General features: G+C 38.6%; 1 protein-coding gene across 1 annotated transcript; it reads left to right on the plus strand.

The window, feature by feature from the left end:
• The first annotated feature begins 247 nt into the window (after nucleotides 1-247).
• On the plus strand, nucleotides 248-2,138 carry LOC104445512 (geraniol 8-hydroxylase). The gene is made up of 2 exons (XM_010059415.3): nucleotides 248-1,307; nucleotides 1,402-2,138. Exons 1-2 carry the CDS (start codon nucleotides 414-416, stop codon nucleotides 2,005-2,007), a joined length of 1,500 nt encoding a protein of 499 aa, XP_010057717.3. The 5' UTR covers nucleotides 248-413; the 3' UTR covers nucleotides 2,008-2,138.
• The last annotated feature ends 18,103 nt before the right edge of the window (nucleotides 2,139-20,241 follow it).

Genomic DNA, 20,241 nt, shown 5'->3' on the forward strand with positions numbered 1-20,241 from the left:
TGGACCACCCAATATTTTCTCAATATTGGGTGGGTTTTACACTGGATGTAGGTGAAGTGTAAAACCATAGAAAAATCGACACGTGGAGTCCATGTTTAAATGGGGTTAGCGATTCAAAATTTGCGTCCCCCTCCTTTGCTCTCTCTCTTGTAGACCCAGCCCACCTCTCTGCATGCTCTGCTCTCCTCTGCTCTCCTCTCCTCTGCAGATCGTCTCCCTCCTCTCTCTCTCCTTCCGTGAAGAAGCAGTCTACTTTAGTTTTAGTATTGGAAAAGTCTCAATGCATGGCCCCACGATGACATGGAATTTTGAGAGCTTGAGAGATGAATGCAGCAAGCCAATTTCAATGACCTAAAAGTCGTAATAAATACAAAGGAAGTGGTCGCACTTCTTGTAGTTGTGGATTCAGAAATATGGATTGCTTGGTTCTGATTCTGTGTCTGTACCTCCTCTGGGGCTTGTTCCAAGCTCTCTCCTTCGTCGCCAACAGGGGCCGAAGAGCTCGGCCCTCCAACCTCCCCCCTGGTCCGCGGCCTCTCCCGATCATCGGCAACCTCCTCGAGCTCGGAGATCTTCCCCACAGGTCCCTAGCCAAGCTCGCCCGCACCTACGGCCCCATCATCAAACTGGAACTTGGCTTCGTGACTACGGTGGTGGTCTCTTCGCCGATGCTCGCCAAAGAGATCCTCCAGACCCACGACGCTGTCTTCTCGAATCGCACGGTTCCCAATTCCATCACGGCCCATGACCATGACAAGCTAGGCTTGCCCTGGCTACCCGTTTCGCCTCTCTTCCGAAACCTCAGGAAAGTATACAACTTGCATATCTTCTCCAGCAAAAAACTCGATTTGAACCAACACCTTCGCAGCAAGAAAGTTCAAGAGCTGGTCGCCTTCGTGAGGAAATGCGCAGATGCTGGCAAGGTGGTGAATGTCGGTGAGGCGGCTTTCAGGACCAGCCTTAACGCGGTATCAAACACTCTTTTCTCTTTGGACATGATAGAACCTTTGAATCCAGCTGGAGAGCTGAAGGAGGTGGTGTGGCAAATTTTTTTTGAGATTGGAAAGCCTAACCTGGTAGATTACTTTCCCATGCTCAAGAAGATCGACCCGCACGGTTCGAAGCGTCACCTTGAGGCGCTTATCCAGAAGTTGTTCGACTTTTTCGATGGTGTGATCCAGAGAAGGTTGCAGCTGAGGACAGAGAAGGGTTGCGTGAGGTGTAACGATGTTTTGGATTATCTCCTTGATTTGATTGAAGATAAAAATGAGACCCTGGACATCTCCCTAGTCAAGCATCTATTTCTGGTACCATCTCCTCTATCATGCTTCCCTAATTGTGATAATTATGATCTAATTTCTTGGAAAAAAGGCTCTCTGATTTGTGACGTGGATCATGCAGGACATAATCACCGGCGGTAGCGAAACCACTTCAAGCACTCTGGAGTGGGCAATGACAGAACTACTTCGCAACCCAGAAAAGCTATCAAGAGCCCAAGCTGAGCTCCATCAAGTCATTGGCAAAGGCAAGACGATCGAAGAAGCCGATATTTCTCGCTTGCCCTATTTAGAAGCTGTCTTGAAAGAGACTTTCCGGTTGCACCCAACGGCTCCTCTCCTTCTTCCTCGAAAATCTGGGGAAGATTTTCCTATAGGCGGTTTCACCATTCCAAAGGGTGCACAGGTTTTGCTAAATGTGTTCGCGATAGGACGAGATCCGAGCATTTGGGATGATCCAGACGAGTTCGTGCCCGACAGATTTCTTGGATCTGATATTGATGTTAGGGGACGAAACTTTGAGCTGGTACCGTTTGGTGGTGGCAGGCGGATTTGTCCGGGGTTGCCATTGGCCACGAGAATGTTGCCTTTGATGCTCAGTTCGCTCATCAACATATTCAATTGGAAGCTCGAAGATGGTGTTATCCCCGAGAACATGAACATGGAAGAAAAGTTCGGATTAACCGTCCAAAAGGCTCAATCCCTAAAAGCTGTGCCCATTCCCATATGAAAGAAGAAAAAGAAATGCATGTTCGTGTTAGATTCTACATAATTATGATTGGTTGTGATGATTGCATCGTCTATTTACAGAAAAAAAGCGCTATTCAATATTTTGGTAAAAAATGCGCATTTTTTCTCGAATTTGTATCCTGGCAAAACAAAGAGATATTAGAGAGCAAAAAGAATTTCTCAGTATAGTAGATGTAGAAGAAGAGGCCATAGTTTTGGGAAATCTTACCTCTCTTTATCTGTGTAATCTTTTTTCCTTACAATCTGTATGCGGTGATAACTTTCAGTCTGAGACAGAGGTCTTCTCAAATCTTAAGAGCTTATACATAAAAGTACTGTCCGATGCTTGCGACAATTTACAACTGTCAAAGCTACCGAAGAACCTCAAGACCCTCCAGATCAAACTTTGTGATGAAATTAAAGAGCCATTTACTCGTGCCCCTGCAGAGTGTAAGTTGCAGACCTTGGATCTCATGGAATTACCAAAGCTGGAGAGAATCGGCGTTACTATGGCCTCGTCGCAAGTACTGGAAGTGAGACTGTGTCCAAATCTTACGAGTTTATAAAAAACTCTTGAAGAAGCCCAAAATTCTAGAGGTTCTCTATATTTCCGGTGCGACTAGGCTGGAGACCATTTGCGGTCAGAAAATGAGGCCTGAGAGACTCGAGAATCTGAAACAACTGAAAATCGAATACTGTCCCAAGCTTGAAAGAGCTATTTAAACCTTATGCGCCTGCAGAGTGTAAATTGCAGACCTTGGATCTTAGGGAACTACCAAAGCTGGAGAGAGAATTGGCGTTACAAAGGCCTCCTTGCAAGTACTGAAAGTGAGGCGTTGTCCAAATCTCAAAGAGTTCAGAAGGAACTCTTGGAGAAGCCGAAAATGTAGAGGTTCTTGATATTTCAGGTGCTGATATTTCTGGATGCTGTTTTGTCTGATTTTCTTTCTGTTGAGTATGCGCAATGAGGAAGATGACTTTTCGTGAGAAACTTTGTTTTTCATCTGTTTGATCTCCATTCTGTTCTCCACCATCAAACTGCACAGATGTATTCAAAGCCTCACCAGGCAATCTCGCAGCAAATTACTAAAATCAACACCGTTCCGAGTATTCGGTACATAATTGAACTGAAGATTCAAAAGAAATTTAGAGATCTAACTGGACTTTCCCTTAGGAAAACTCGCCTTCAAGCATGAAGCACAAGTCATCTCATCTTCAGTTCCATATTAGCACAAGACCGTATCTTCATGTATTAAAATCCAGGTTTTCATGAGGAAAGCAATGCAAAGTTCAAGCCTTTTCAACTTTGAAAAGGATAGTTGCTTGATATTTTCATGCTGCACATTGTGTCAGGTGAAGTTTCTTCTGCAACAATGTTCAAGCTCCATGAGATTTGTTTCCTGCCCTGTACCTAAAATAGGATGTGTCTGAAATCAATTGCTCATAGCAAGATGAGAAGATCTGCATAAGATAATCGCTGATTATACTATCAAGAACCGGTCTTACACATCTTAGTATGGTTAAAATATTGTCATCCTCAAACCACCATGTGGATTTTTCCTAACTTCAAGTTTGAGGAATTAGTTCATCAAATCTTTGACATCACCACTTATTCTCTCGGTTAGTTTTAAGGACATGCCCGAGGAAAAAACGAGGAGTTATGGTAGTTGAAGTATTAGAAACCCGCTTCCCTTTGTATTAGTAAATACTAGATGAGATCAGATGCATGTGAACGCTACTTAAATCATGAGCTTTACGGGTACTACTATTTTGAAAAAATCTCTCCTTAATTAATTTATTACTGCATACTAAACCAACTGGGAGTTCAATTAGTTGTCAAATTAACGAGTGATGCTGCTCTAGCTGTATCAAGAATCAAAAACTTTTTACCAACCAAAAAAGGAAGAAGAAAAAGGCTGGTCGTGGGCAGAAGAAAACCATGTTTTACATTTTTGATTGGCCAAATATAATAAGACATTTAATCAAGATTGGCTACTTTAATGTCAATATTAAATAAACTCTACAAAGCATTAGACAGAAAAAGTTATGGTTGGGTTCCTTCTATTGTCTCCGTAACTACTGTAAATTTGTCTTTTCTTGTACGTTCTTGATACATTTCCCCCTTTTTCTAGAGTTGTATTATCTAATATTCAATTTAATTGTTGAACTAATATGACCATATCAAATGTTGAAGAAAAGTTTAATGTAGAGAAAATTACTATTTCAATTCTAAATTTTTACATTTTGCAAGTATGATCCTAAACCTTTGTGTGAAATTCCAATAATATCTTTCCAACCAATTGTCATTAGAAATCACTAACATAGTAATCCCCTTAGGATGTGGTTTTCGAGTGAGTTGTACGAGGATTGAGGATGACTAGATGCTACGTAAAGCAATTTCCAACTGCAATTGGTGAGAAATATTATATTGGAATTTCGTCCAAAAGTTTAGGACTACATTAATAATTGGCATTCATATGATAAGTTTAGAACTAATTAGATACAAGGAAATTCAACCCAGTCCAAAGTCTAACAACATCAATCAAAGGACTCTCATTAGGATATTTAATACGAGCAAAACATCAGGCCAATCGGAATATATAAACTAACTTTAGGGTATATTTGTTCCACAAAAACTGAATGATTTGAAATTTTTTTTTCCTAAAAATGGTCTTTTGTTTTATTTATAAAAATGAATAAAATGAAAACAGTTTTATTTCCACGAAAATGACGAAAATGTTTAGACATAAATTGTCGTCAATGATGAACAAATTTTAAATTGACTAATTATTTCGAACAATATAAATAATTGTTTTTCAAAAATTATTTTTAAATTATTCATTTTTCGTCAATTAAATAGAGGGGATGATAGAAATGAGTAAAAAGAAGTTTCATGATTAAACCATGCCCGCAAGATTCGAACGACGAAGGCAAGAGCGCGAGATGATTTGTCGTTGCGAGTCCTCGTGCGAAAATAATTTATGATTAAACCATGCCTGCAAGATTCCAACGAGAAAGGCAAGAATGCGTGATGACTTGTCGTTGCGGTTCCTCGTGTGAAAATTTTCTTTATTCTTTCGGATGTTAGAAATAATTAAAAAAATTAAGATAATTTCTTCTATTGAATATTGCCCGTATATCTTTTTTACAATGCATATCTTGATTAATATATATTACCTTAAATAATAATATAATCAAGCGAATCTATGTAGTCTTTTCTAAATACATTGCAATACATGCATTTTACTTTTTCTATTTTAAGTTTGTCATGCAGCCTGGTCAAGTTGCAAATAGTAACCATAAGCTGAAGTTCAGCCGTTTCTGATGAGATTTTAGAGCGGCTAAGTTGGGATTTTTGTAGTAAATTGAAAGGGTTTTTTTATGGACTATACGCTTGCTCGAAATGGAGTTCTTTGGGCACACGAGCTGCCCATAATAGACAACAATAAGTTTTCGTTATGGGCAAACTTTTCGCTGGTACGTAGGTGTCGTTTTATCACCGAATAGGCATAGTGTAGTCGAGCCATTCATTAAAATATTATTTTACTTGGTATTTTAATACCATTTTTTAGTTAATTGTTAGGAATTCAAGTGTGTGGGCTCGAGTAACCAGCGTAGGTTGGTTTTTGGCTTTTCCAGACGAGTGATACTATTTCTTCTTTGTGTTTTTAAACTCAAATGCCCGCATTTGTTTTACCCAACAGCATACTGCATAACTTGACGAATAACTATAATATGAGTAACCAAAACTGCGTGTCAGCTAAAGAATGTATTTTACTTAAACATTATCTTGATTCTTAGGTTGGTTTCAGATTGATAATTGGGCTAGCGGTGGCGGCCATGGAGGAACTTATCCTTATAATTTAGATCTGTAAAGTGTTATAATTTCACAACATTCTAAACTATCATTTATATATATGTGCCGTCCAAAAACTTGATAATCAAACACAATAAGTCATAATTGATCTAAATCCGAATTTTAAGCTTTGATTTCGATAATTCCTTTAAATAGACGATTAGAGGCTTCGATTACTGATATTGTAAAATAGTGTCAATTTGGATTGATGAGTAATCCGGACATAAGTTCTCCCCCCACCACCCACCCAAATTTCTACTTGCAAATGAACCCCCTCTCCTTTTTTTTTGTCCGCTCAGGTGAACTATCTAGAGAAGAGAACAAGGAATCTGGGCTAAATTTGTTTATTGGGCCCGAATATTATGCAAGAGTTCAGAAGAAACTTTTGGAGAAGCCTAAAATGTAGAGGTTCTCTATCGGCGCTTGATTTTGATTTTTTGTTCTCAGGATCAATTTGAGAACATAATCGCATTTTGTAAAATTTTTGTTTCCAGAAACAAATTTGGAGTAGAATCAAGAATAAAAAAAAATGATTCTTGTTTCAGAAAAAAAGAAAAAGAAAAAAAAGAATCAAAACCAACTCATCTTCTTCTTCTTCATCGACCGCCATCTCGCGGTTGCTATTCGCCGCCGTTTGTCGCCGTCCGTCGCTAGCAACCAGTCCCTGGCAAGCTTGCCAGGCTAGAGCGAGATTCGGCGAGCTCACTGGAGGCAAGCCCGGACACCGGCGAGGCTCACCCGGCCCCGCCGATGGCCAGCAGCCTCACTCGCCCCAACGAGGCTGCTTGGCCACCCGCGAAGTTGGGCAAGCCTCACGATGTCCAACCTTGCCGGTGGCCGGGGTCTCGCCCGGCCTTGACAAGGCTCGCCCAGCCCCGCCTGTGGCTGCTGAGCCTCGCCCGCCCCGGCAAGGCCGGGCTCGGCCACCGACGAGGCTCAACCAACGAGGGTCGGCCTCGCCAAGGGCCGGTGACGCTCCGGTGAGGTTGCCGGCCCTTGTCGGCCTGGCCGCCGGTCCAATGATCGGCCACAAGAAAAAGAAGAAGAATAGGAGAAAAAGGGAAAAAAAGAAAAGAAAACAAAGTAAACAAATTATTTAAAAATTAAAAGAAATTGATTTGAAATAGAATAAATTAGCACAATACTAAATGCAATTCTATTCCACAATTAAAAATATTGGATAATTACCAAATTGTTTAAAATACTTAGAAATTATTCCCAAAAACAAAATAAAAAATAATCATTTCTAATTAGATACTGTTCTCGAAAACAGAATCGTTATCAAATGCGCCATATATTTCCGATGTTGCTAAGCTAGAGACTATTTGCAGTCAAAAAATGAAGCCTGAGAGCTTCGAGAATTCGACACAGGTTAAAATCGAATCTTGTCCCGAGCTCAAAGAAGTTTTTTCCTCGTCTAATGTACCGCCAAACCTGGAGATTCCTAAGGTAAAATCATGTGATAGCTTGGAAACTGTTAATGGAGACAGCTCTGCACAGGTTCTTCATTGTCAAAGGCTACAACCGTGCAACTTACCTGAGCTAAAAAGCACTGGGTTCGAAGTGCGACGGCGATGTCATGTCGTTAACTGCCGAAAGCTGCGTGTAGACTGATCCAGTTGAGTGAAAAGTAAGTTCATATATACATAGAAATCGATGCAAAAATGACTGATTAACACATCTAAAATGTTCTTCTCTTTGTAATTTCTCTCTCTCTTGCTCAATCTCTCTCCCGCGCCAATTTGTGTAATGGCTTTTGTGTCATACTTCCTACCTGTACTCACCATTGTCAATTTGTTGAACACTGATGCTTTTATCTTGCATTTTAAGAACTGTATACGGTTTTGCAAACGTTAGATTATAGCCAGGTCTGTTAAAAAATAGAAGCTGTATAGAGTTAGCCGGTGAGTGCTGTGGAACAAGACCACCATCTCGGCAATGCATATCGAACTTTCAAAAGAAGATGTTTTGGCATGAGAACTAGGACTACATTTGATCGTATGAAATCCATAAGATTTTAATATATTCTATTTACTATTTGATTATTATAGTAATAAAGTTTGATATATTTACATCATATTATGTACATTAATTGGTATAAACGATACATTAGTAAAAATGAACCAAAAATTTTACAAATGGAGATAGTAAAAATCTCTCGTGACACTCTTGCTTACTTTATTTGATTTGATTTTTATTTTAATTTCCTCTGTTTTATTAATTTATTTCTTTTTTATTTTCCCTCCCATCATTCTCTAATAAAATTTTATCAAATAGTAGACTGCATTGATATAACCAAAACACTAACATACCTAAATTATATATAATAGATGGATATTTATATTTATATATTGAAATTATTTTATAAAAAATAACTGAATTTTAATTTATAAAAATAAAAATAAGATTAAATTAAAATAACTAATTTTTTATTTTTTATTATTTTGAATTTCTTATATTAGAATTCAAATATTGTTTATATTGAGATATAATTCTAATTTTGTTAATTTAAAAAGTCTGTCATTCGAGAAAAATAACTTTCTTATTATAAATGCTAGAAATCATATCCACATTTATCTCACCTCTCGCATTTAATAATTTTATCCGATATATATTCCCCTTATATGATTATATCACTATTTATCTCGTCTTGAGCAGGTACTAAACACAGCACAGGATAAATTTTATCATATCCAAATTTTATCTCGACTATCAAACGCAGCCTAGGAGACTAAAGTAGGAGAGCAGGGTGTGTCAATTATATCAAAAAAACCATGCAAAATCAGTTAAAATAGTACCCGTCTTAGATGCTTCATTCCCAATAACAAATGCAAATTCGATATGCCGCTTGATGCCCAATATCAATTGATGAAATTCTAGCACAGGTGCTAATCTATTGGGTGATTTCTGTCCCCTAGAATTCACGCACCAGGCACGAATGCATCCCTCATTCCTCGATCGAGCACAACGAGTCTCTCGTGTTCTCACCCAATTAACGCCAATCACGTCAAGCCTATTTTGAGCTGGAGGACCAATTGGGACATGCTTCACGGATTCAAACCTTTTTAACTGGAAATCGCTAATATGAACACTGCTTATCCTATGGGGCACGGTCGATACCAACACTAAGTTAGACAATTTTTATAATTATTTAATTTAATTTTTTTCTTCTTTTTTTCGTGGCTAACGAGGGTCATAGTCCTCAAAATTGGCCAAGAGCATTACATTGGAAAATTGTAAAAATATTTAGGACCACATTATCAAATCAAGGGGTTTAAGACTAAATTAATAACTTTGTAATAATTTTATGACTTTTTGTGGTAATTAACCTCAAATTTTGAGAGCTGTAAGGCCATGTTTAGTAATAATTCCCGAAACAATTATTTTTTGCTTTTTTTCTTTTCGGAATGAAAAAAGAACATAAATGTGTTTGGCAAAATTTTGTTCCCAATAACAAATTTTTCTTTTTTTTTTTGTTACTAGAATAAATTTAAAACAAATTTAAAAAGTATAAGTAACTTCTTATGCCTAGGGACAATTCATAGAATTAGTTCCTTTTTTTTTTTCTCTTTTTCTCTTCCCTTTTTCCTTCTTCCTTTTGGCTGAGCGACCTCGTCGTTCACAACGTTACTCCTCTGGGCAAAATGGTCATAACACTCCGCTGGGAAGCTCTCCTCTATAGTCTATATAACACCCACCCTCCCACCCCCAATGCCCCCTCGCGTTCCCAACGCTACTCCGCTCTGAAGACCCTGTACTGAGGACATGCGAAGACATATTTATAACCCTCGACGGCCAGGCCAGCGGCTACTGGTGCCGCCGTCGCCGTACCCTTCTCGATCGCGCCGTCGCTCTCTGTCCGATCCCTCGGCCCGGCATTTCTTGAGCTCCCAATGGGGACCTGTGCTTGGTGGGGCTTTTAGATAGTTTCAGGTACCTATGATGGTAAAACACGTTCTTCAGCATTTCTGTATATGAAGATGTGGATTTAATAAGATTGTAGGCTTAAATAACGATTGAACTTTAGTCTATACATATAATTACGGTAGGTTATATCATTTGTATATATAACTGGTTAATTCGGAACCTATGTCTTCCTTTCTGTACAGACACGCAAAAATCTGAAGAAAAATGTGAAAGACTTACACTAAGAAGGCTTCTGAAGAGGTCAAGAAAGCAGAGGAGTTTAGAAGAGCAGGGGATTGGTGGGGTATGGTCACTCACCTTGACGTTTTTCTTGGATAGATACCTTTTACGCCTTTGCTTTTGTTACATTGTTTCTCGCAGTTGCTTCATTTGCTCTATACGATAATTAGGAATGGAGTTCTTGTACACGATAATTCAGTGCAAATCCACATAAACTTGTCCTTACGTTCATTACTTCCATTGTTTGTGGCAGTCGAAACACTTTAATCTGTCATTGCAGTCTGATCTGTACTTTCCTTTGTATAGTTGTGACCTTACTAGTGGATAGCAATCTTAGCTCAAGCAATTCTTTTACCATTGCATTTTGATTTTTTGTGGCTGCAACTCTATTTTCTATCATTTCACGCCTGTATTGCTTGTTTTCTTTTACCTTGTAACTCTGACTTGCAACTATGCAAGAATTTTTCTTTGTACTTTCATATGATACTTGAAGCTATTGGCATTTATCAATTATGGAAGTCAGCTAGTTGTTATCTTATTGACATAGAGTTGTGCCTTTGGGAATGCAGCTGCAAATCTATGCCTGGAGATGAAGAGGCTGTTTGATCGGCAGATTCGCCGGCTTGAATATTTCCAATTTCTGATTAGGAAACAGGTGAGCCATCAAGATTCAATGATTCAGAACTTCCTTGGTATCTGCTTCTAGGATTGGATGACTGACATGTGAATGGTCCAGATTTTAGAGTTGCAAGCAGCAAAAGCAACAGTTAAAACTGCGGTTGCTCTGGAAAATGGGAGGGCAACAGTGCAACAAGTGCAGGAGGCGACGTATGTCCTACATTTGTTTTCCTTTCTGAATTCCGGAATACTAATTTTGTTGATATTTGTTTCTTTCTATGCAATGTGGCAGCACTTTCCTGCTGCAGTTTCTTGAGCTTGAATTAGCTGGGTGCTTCATTATGGTGCTTTCTTTTGCTTACTGATGGCTATTTTTTCTCAGAAATATTGATGAAGTAACGGCAAACTTGGGACAATATCAAGATTCATCGCCAACTCCTTCTGGTGCAGCCACCGGCTCTGATGAGGTTACCATCCTCGCACTTTATATGATTTTAGTTATGCTTTTGATCACTGATTCGGTGGATCTCAAACTACCTCCCAGAAAGTCCATGCGTATCTCTAATCACTTGTAATTCCAGGATGAACCTGGGACAGAGCTCGAAGAGCGAGAAGGAGCTGACCCTGTTCCTAAGAGGACAGTCTGAGATGGCAGCACTTTGAGCAGGTCAATCTTCTCTCCTTTTTTCAAAAGCTGGTATTAAGCATTTCATTGTTGTTGGCCTATAAGTTAGGTTACTCTTAAATTGGCCAAAACTCCGTTTTTTTGCCTTGGCTGCCGATATTTTCTTTCTTTTGTATGATAAGTGGCATAGGAGAAGACGACTTTTTCTTTGGCTATTTAGTTATACTGTCATTCTGATCTGATATATCAGTTACATTCCTCAGGTGTTGCTGCTCATACTCAACTGAGGCTGTTTAAAGACCTGGCCAACCCCTTATCATGGACATTCCTGCTGCTGTGGTGCTACGTGTTTGCATCGATATTTTTCTGTGGATCCATACTGAAAAGACTCTGTATGTAAAGGTGGCTGTTTCAAAATATGTCCCCCTTTGAGACCTGTATTCTGCATTCTGGTGCTTCTAGTGTGGTCTCTGTTTTGTTTATTTCAACTTCATGTTGAACCTTACTGTTTGGAAGATATCTCCAGATATCTCAGGTCAGGTTTTTGTTTTCCCTGTGTGTCACTGTTAAAATTAATGCGGTCGAATCTCCGAGGGGGTGCCGTACTCTTCATGGGTGATATGCTTTATCATACCTCTAGTGGAAGATAAGTTGGTCGTTGAGTTACTCGCTTCTGGTGTTGGAATTGAGTAGTTATGTTGAGTCCAAAGAGGGAGGAGAATCTGATCGAGCATGTCTCTTACCATGTAGCCAATCCCTCTACAATAATCATGTGCATTTTGATACTTGTAGCGTGATCCGCGGATTGTGAGTGATTTCTCCACCAGCTTTTAGAAGTGGGGGATTCATGGAATTCAGGAGCACCATCAAGACTCCAGAGGATCCAGATAGCCCTAAATCTAAAACTACCATCAAGCATCAGACAAAACGACTAGTTTGACTCGAGAGCCACGTGCGCGATCATTCAGCGTCACCCTAAAACTCGAAACTCGAAACCCTAGCTGAAACCGCGAATGAAATGCTTGCTCCAAACGTAATCTAACCTCAGATCAGCCCCGAAAAAACACAGACGAAAGCACGATTAACATCGAGAGACTCGGAAAAAAGAGAGAGAGAGGGGTCTACCATTTTCGTTTGCGCGATCGATGAAGAGTGGCGAAAGAGAAGACAAGCTCGAGCTGCGGGGGGGTTCCGCGATTCTTCTGTCTCGTTCTTCTTTTGACGGGAGTTTGGTCGGGGTTCAAGCTCTCCGGGAGCGAGGTTTGAGTTTGAGCTCGCTTGTTCAATAAAGGTTGGTAAATTATGACGTGTTCCATAATGATTTTATTTGTAAAAATAAATTTTTATTAGAAAATAATTTTTCCGATTCTATTTTCGAGAATAATTTTTGAACAGCAGAATGCGTTTAATAACTATCTAAAATTTCTATTCTCTAAATAGAAATACGTCCGATAGAATTTTTAAATTCTTTTGTTTATTTTAATTTTTTAATATTTTTATTATATTTTTTTCTTTTTACTCTTATTCCTCGTCCCTCTTTATAGCTAGTCGCTAGCCACGACCGTGATCGACAACTAGTGGACGAGGTTCAGCCGAGTTTGCCTAGCCAAGGGGAGCCTCGGCCTTGCTAGATTTGGGTGAGACGAGGTCGAGCCTTACTAGATTTGGGCGAGCTTGACCTTGCCCACCATGGCAAGGCTCGAGGCAACAAGCCTCATTGTGGCTCGTCGTCGTCGGGGCCGAGGCGACACTCGGCGAGGTCGCTAGCCAAAAAGAAGAAGGAAAAGAGGAAGAGAAGAAGAAAAAAAGAAGAAAAGAGGAGAAAAGAGGAGAAAAGAAAAGAAAAAAAGAAACTGATTCTATGAATTGTTTTGGGAATAAGAAGCTACTTGTACTTTTTGATTATGTTCCAAATTTATTCTAGTAAAAAAAAAAGTCATAAAATTATTATAAAGTTATTAATTTAGTCTTAAATCTCTTGATTTGACAATGTGGTCCTAAATATTTTACAATTTTCCAATGTAATGCTCTCGGCCAATTTTGAGGACTATGACCCTCGTTGGCCACGGAGAAAAAAAAAGAAAAAAAGAAAAAAATTAAATTAAATAATTCTAAAAATTGTCTAACTCAGTGTTAGTATCAATCGTGCCTCATAGGATAAGTGGTGTTTATATTTAGCGATTTTCAATTAAAAGGTTTGAATCCATGAAGCATGTCCCAATTGGTCCTCCAGCTCAAAATAGGCTTGACGTGATTGGCTTTAATTGGGTGAGAAAACGAGAGATTCGTTGTGCTCGATGGAGGAATGAGGGATGCCTTCGTGCGTGGTGCGTGAATTCTAGGGGAGAGAAATCGCCCAATAGATTAGCACCCGTGCTTGAATTTCATCAATTGATATTGGGCATCAAGCGGCATATCGAATTTGCATTTGTTATTGGGAATGAAGCGTCTAAGATGGGTACGATTTTAACTGATTTTGCATGTTTTCTTCATCCAACCATCATTCGATTGATAATTTACACACCCCGCTCTCCTACTTTAGTTTCCTAGGCTGTGTTTGATCGTTGAGATAAAATTTGTATATGATAAAATTTATCATATTCTGTGTTTAGTACCTGCTCAAGACGGGATGAATTGTGATATAATCATATAAGGGGAATATACATCGGATAAAATTATCCAATGCGAGACGTGAGATAAATGTGGATATAATTTCTAGCATTTATAATAGGAAAGTTATTTTTCTCGAATGACAAGACTTTTTAAATTAACAAAATTAGAATTATATCTCAATATAAAAAATATTTGAATTCTAATATAAGAAATTCAAAATAATAAAAAATAATGATTTAGTTATTTTAATTTAATCTTATTTTATTTTTATAAATTAAAATTCAGTTTTTTTATAAAATAATTTCAATATATAAATATAAATATCCATCTATTATATATAATTTAGGTATGTTAGTGTTTTGGTTATGTTAGTGTAGTCTACTATTTAATAAAATTTTATTAGAGAATGATGGGAGGGGAAAATAAAAAGAAATAAATTAATAAAAGAGAGGAAATTAAAATAAAAAATCAAATAAAATAAAGTAAGCAAGAGTGTCGCAATAGATTTTTACCATCTCTATTTGTAAAGTTTTTAGTTCATTTTTACTAATGTATCGTTTATACTAAGTAATGTATATAATATGATGTAAATATATCTGATTTTATTAATATAATCACAAAATAGTAAATAAAATATATTAAAATCTTATGGATTTCATACGATCAAACGTAGTCTGAGTTCTCATGCTGAAACATCTTCTCTTGAAAGTTCGATATGTAATAGAGGTGAGTATGGTTCGGGTTGGGCTGGTTCACTCCCTAACCCTAGGACAAACCCACACAGTACTGGTTCTCAATTTTTGGGACCGATAACCGACTCTATTGAGCTTGGGACCGAGAACCAGACCAACCCAATGGGTTCAATCCGGTTCCAAGGTCAACCCGGGACCAACTGATAATTTTTTATTTCATTTTTTGTACTCCTTAAAAAAACAATTAAGGATCGGATTGATCCAATAGATTTGGTTCTGTTTCAAAATCAACCCAGGACTAACCAATAATTTTTATTTCATTTTTTGTATTTTTTGAAAGGGCAACCGAGAACGGTATCGACCCAATGGGTTTAATTATGAACAAGATCAGCTAAGAAAGGCAAGCGGTGATGGTCAAGTGGGGTGAACGTATAATAGAATGAGCATCGAATGTCAAGTAGGGAGCAGGAAGCCAAGTAAGCATCGAGTAGGGAGCGGCACAAGTGACCCAAAGCGAGCGAGACGAGTGTTAAGTGGCAAGCGGAGAATTTTTTTTTTTTCAATTTTTGCAAATTGAAGACTAAGAGGACAAATAAGACAAAAGAGAGCGAATACTAAAAGAGAATGCCATAAAATGCTTTTTTGGACACCATGAGCACTCCTCGCGAAAACATTTTCCTCCTTCGTAAATTATGACTATTAACGCTATAAAAGATATTAAAAACCTAAGTTATTAAAGAATAATGTAAAATTATTTGAATTCATCACTAAAGAACATTTAATATTGTTGACATAATTTATTTTAAGGTTTCATCTATATAAAAAAATCATATATATAGTTAGGGTTGGTTCGGGTTGGACCGACCCGAAACTCTTAGAATCGATAATTGACTCGCACAGTGTTGGTCTAGGAATTCTAGGACCAATGATCGACCTAGTCTTTTTGGGAATCAAACCAGGACTGGGAGAGTTAGATCGGTCCAAGATCGGTCCAAGGTTGATCCTGAACCGATGCTCACCCCTATCTATGACTATTATGGATTTATCTTTTCCTTGCAAGTCCTCGTTGCATTGCCCTTTTTTCAATTTAAACCTTAAACTTTAAAAAATCCATAGTTGATGTGGCCACATTGGACATTAAAGAAAAGTTTAGAGGACCACCCATATCATTATCTTCTCAGACAAATTGAAAGCTCAAGCACGATAGTCAGTTAAACGTGTTAAATTATGTCTCGAGTTTGGATTTAGATAACGATTTGTTAAATCAAATTTGTTAATAAAGATTTTTCAAGTAAAAGAAACTTCGTTGACACCATGAAGGATTACAAAAGAGGAAATAAAATAGAAGAAACAAAAGATGGGCACACTTTATATTTTACTTTTTATTTTTCTTTAAGAGGGATAAAATATAGGTTTCCTCTTTGGGCACATGAAAAAGAAGAAAGAAGCCCTCTTGTACGTAGAGAGAGAAGCTGGTGGGCCTAGGTCAAATTTTGACCTTTGGGCACATATAGGAGGTAGCGGCTAAAAACCTACGGAAGAAAATGAGCTGTACGTCAAGCTGAGGAGAGCTATGCGTTATATTTTGAGCTTGAACGCGCGATAATTTTATGTCATGAGTTTATATCCAAGTGAGTTATTTATTTATAAACACTTTAAATTTTGAGTTAAATCTAGATGTAGGAAACATTTGAGCGTGTGAGTAATTATAAACACTGATTTTCCGATTATAATGAATTATTTGTTGTTGGCTCTCTCCGTAGATGTAGGTATCGATATTCGGACTGAACCATGTAAATTTCTGGTGTCCTTATTATTTCTCGTTTATTTCTCTAGTGATTTCGCGTTGATGTAAATTGTAATATCGTGTTGTTTCTGCGTATTATATTCCAACAAAACGCATATGCTGCGCTCTTTTGAGCAGCACGAGCAAGGTTTGGGTTTGATGCACCGTGGGCGGATCCGACCTGGTCCGAAGTCTAACAACTTATGTAATCAAAGGAATCCCGTTAGGAGCTTTAATCTAGCCGACAGGATAATGAATGAGTAGCTAACATAACGAAAGAAATGAGTATAATGAAGCTTTGTTATTAAACCCTCGAGCGGGATTCCAACGATAAAGCCAAGAGAGCAATTGTTACACTTTGACTTTGTTCTTTTCGTGAAATAAGAAAGATGCCTAAAAAATATGCAATTGTTACACTTTGACTTTGTTCTTTTCGTGAAATAAGAAAGATCCCTAAAAAATATCACGTCATGAAAATAGTTTTCATTAGTTAATTATCTTAAGCGATAAATAAATGGAGCCTAAATTACTCTATTATTTAATGGCCTTGGATCATGTTCAAAGGCGAGATAAAACAGCATGGGTTGACATGTCAACATGGTGAGCCACTTAGGGGCGCGTCTGGTTTGTATTTGCTGTTTTTAAAAATTGTTAGAAAAAATAGAAAAAAAGTGTTTTATTCCGGAACAATTTTTGAACAAAACAACGCGTTTGGTAAACTTGTTAGGGAATAAAAATAAAGAAACATGTTTGGTAAATTTGGATAATTTTTTTATTTCTTTTATTTTTTCTATTTTTTTCTTATTTTCCTTTTTTTTTTCTTTTTTTCTTTTTCATTTTTTTTTCTTCTTTTGGCCGGTCGCCGGCCAAGGCCTTGGCCGGCGATCGGCCGGCGAGGGTCGGCCTCGCCTTGATCCGGCGAGGCCGAGCTCGCCACGGCGGGCGAGGCCGAGCTCGCCCCGGCGGGCGAGGCGCGGCCTCGCCGGCCACCGCGGGCGACGCCGACTCGCCCGGATCCGGCGAGGCCGAGGCTCACCGCCGCTTGGCGAGCTCGGCCTCGCCGGATCCGGGCGAGATCGAGCTCGCCCGGCCGGCGCGAGGTCGGCCTCGCCGGATCGGGCGAGATCGAGGTCACCCAGGCCGCGAGGTCGGCCTCGCCATGGCCGGGCGAGCTCGAGCTCGCCCAGATCCGGCGAGGCCGACCCTCGCCCAGCTACGGCGAGCCTCGGCCTCGCCGTGGCCGGGTGAGGCCGCCGCCCCTCGTCGGCCTGGTCGCCGGCCATGGCCGAGCCGCGACCGGCCAAAAGAAAAAGAACAAGAAAATAAGAGAAAAAGAAAAAAAAGTGTTTCTCAAAAGTGTTTGAAACAAGAAACACAAAATTTGTGTTTCTTGTTTTCTTTTCTTTTGTTCCGGGAACAAAAGAACAAAAAAAACAGAAACGCGTCCAAACACATTTATGTTCTTTTTTGTCAAAGGAACAAAAAAATGAAAAAGTGTTTAAAAACACAAAAAAGAAATACAAACAAACAGCCCTTACCGAGACAACACACTGTGACAATTTAGAGTCGTTAATATCTTGAAAAACCCTAAACCGGTATATATATGATAAATTTACTAAAAACTATTTTTTTAACCACCAAAAACCCCAAACTAGTATATTTGTAATAAATTTACCTTAACTAATCATAAAAAAAAAAAATCATAAATCGGTACATTTATGACAAATTTACTCCAAACTAATTTATTCGATCGCAACAAACCATAAACTAGTAAATTTATAACAAATATATATTCCGCTAAATTGGATTAATAAAAAAAAAATCACAAAAAATTATAAACTGTGGTAAACATAATATAAAATTTCAAATTTGTATACTAGTCAATTATCATGTGTTATTTTACTTAATAAGTTGATGTAAAATCTAATGAAAACTAATAGATGGTAAATTTATCACAAATGTATTAGTTTGGAGTAAATTTATCAAATGTATACTAGTTTTGGGTTTTTGGTGGTAAAAAAAATAGTTCATAGTAAATTTGTCATAGATGTATCAATTTGAAATTTTTCATGGTATTAACTATCCTGTTATTTTCTTTTTCTAATTTTCAGGAAAAAAAAACAAAAACCTATTTGATAAAAATCAGATTTGAAACAAAGATAAAAAAAAAAAAAAAAAAAAGAAATCTATAATTTTTGAATATAATTGTTCTTGGGAGGAGTGCTATTTTCAGAAAAGGACAGAGCAAGAAGACAGCTTTTGGCGTTCTCCGTACAAAAGCAAAGACGAAGAAGAAGACTTCCCGTTGACTCTGGCGCTAGAACGACAGCAGAAGCGATTCAGATGAAGGAGATGCTCGAGATCTGACCATTCAGGCCGGAGAGAGCTCGGCGGCCCGACTTGCCACTCGCCACGTCTCGCCTCATGCGGTCTCAGCGCTCCGGAAAGCTCTCAGGTTCTCGTCTCTCTTCCTGCTTTCCGCTTGCTCGCAAGGTGTGTTTGTTCATATGGCTGAATGAGCTTCCCTTTCCTTCGTTCCCGTCTTTTGGGTGTTCGGTCGTGTCGTGGGTCGAGCGTTTCTTGAGGCGTGCACGAGTGATGCATGTCGAAGTACTGCAACTCCACTGATCTGGTCGCATTGAGTGTTTGAAAATTCGCGTTCACTGGTCTGAACTGCCGCATTTTCCCCGTTCTCTATGCATCCGCTTCCGATGCGGCCGTTGTCTTCGGTATTACCCGTGATTTATACTTGTCGGTACATAGGTTCGGTTTAAGTGGTATGGAGAAAAATATAGATTCGACGTAATGGGTAAGAAACTCGAAAGGTAGAAAAGATGCTAGGCATGTTGAAGTATTCAGTTCCGACCCGATTAGACCCGATTGAAGGAAAACTGTTTCTGGATTATCTGAAAGCCTCTGAGCACATGCCGAATAGTTCCCGACTTTTGTCCAAAGGGAGTGAATTACGAGGTGATTTGAGGGCTGGGCCCGAACCGGACTCTTATACGAGAAAGCAGAATTTGACATAACCGACCCTAAAACCATGTGGATACAAAACAGACCTGGCTGCCCATTTTCAACCTGTAGTTGCAATCTCACAATCTTTCTTTCCCTATTTCTTCATGGTAAAGATGTATCCAATTGATGTATGTCGTCTATTTCGACTTGCTTGTTACAGCTTATTTTATCTACTATACCTTTGTCCAGTCATAACATGCATCAACTTCTCCCAAGTTCTTGCCCCTGGTGATTTTGTCGTCAGAATGAGTCAATCTTGAAGCGTGTGACTTGTGATAAGTGTATATCTACAATCGTTGAAATAGCTTGTTTGACACCAATTTCTGCCACTAAAAGTTGGACTTTTACCCAAAATGTCCACAGTTTTGCACTCCCACTTTCGGGATTTTATTGTTTTGTGGCAGGACTAGCACATGAATCAATCTTTTGGCAGTTGACTTAGGTTATTATGGCAATCTTTAGACATGACCTTTAATTAAAGAGGAAGTGGTTTAATAATACAAATAATACAATGGGTGCATCCTAGTCAAAGCCTAGAACGTTGATACTGGCATATGTTCAGGGCTGACAAACTTCACCTAATTTTGCAATGAACTCTTTGGAAGAATTTCTAGTCTGCTATAGGACAACCATGTAGTGCTATTCTTTTATCCTGGCAGACTGAGAAGATCTTAACAGAATGTGGAAGTTAGATTATATACGGCTGCATGTTGCTTTTCTGATGACATGGCGGAGTATGGTAATTACTTTAGTTTTCCATTGTTTATATATTGGATTTGTGAGGATGTCTGCAAGAATTTAAAAACGACATGGATAGGCTATAATCATCTTATTTCAGTTGGAAAATATCGGGCACATTGGTTATAAGTAACAGAGTCATT

The sequence above is a fragment of the Eucalyptus grandis genome, chromosome 7, assembly GCF_016545825.1.
Source record: "Eucalyptus grandis isolate ANBG69807.140 chromosome 7, ASM1654582v1, whole genome shotgun sequence".
Lineage (NCBI taxonomy): Eukaryota > Viridiplantae > Streptophyta > Magnoliopsida > Myrtales > Myrtaceae > Eucalyptus > Eucalyptus grandis.

What these genes read in the sequence shown, in the direction of transcription:
- LOC104445512 (XM_010059415.3), top strand. Translation starts at nt 414, where the DNA reads ATGGATTGCTTGGTTCTGATTCTGTGTCTGTACCTCCTCTGGGGCTTG. An exon ending in TAGTCAAGCATCTATTTCTG is followed by an intron (nt 1,308 to 1,401) that starts GTACCATCTCCT and finishes TGGATCATGCAG; the next exon opens with GACATAATCACCGGCGGTAG.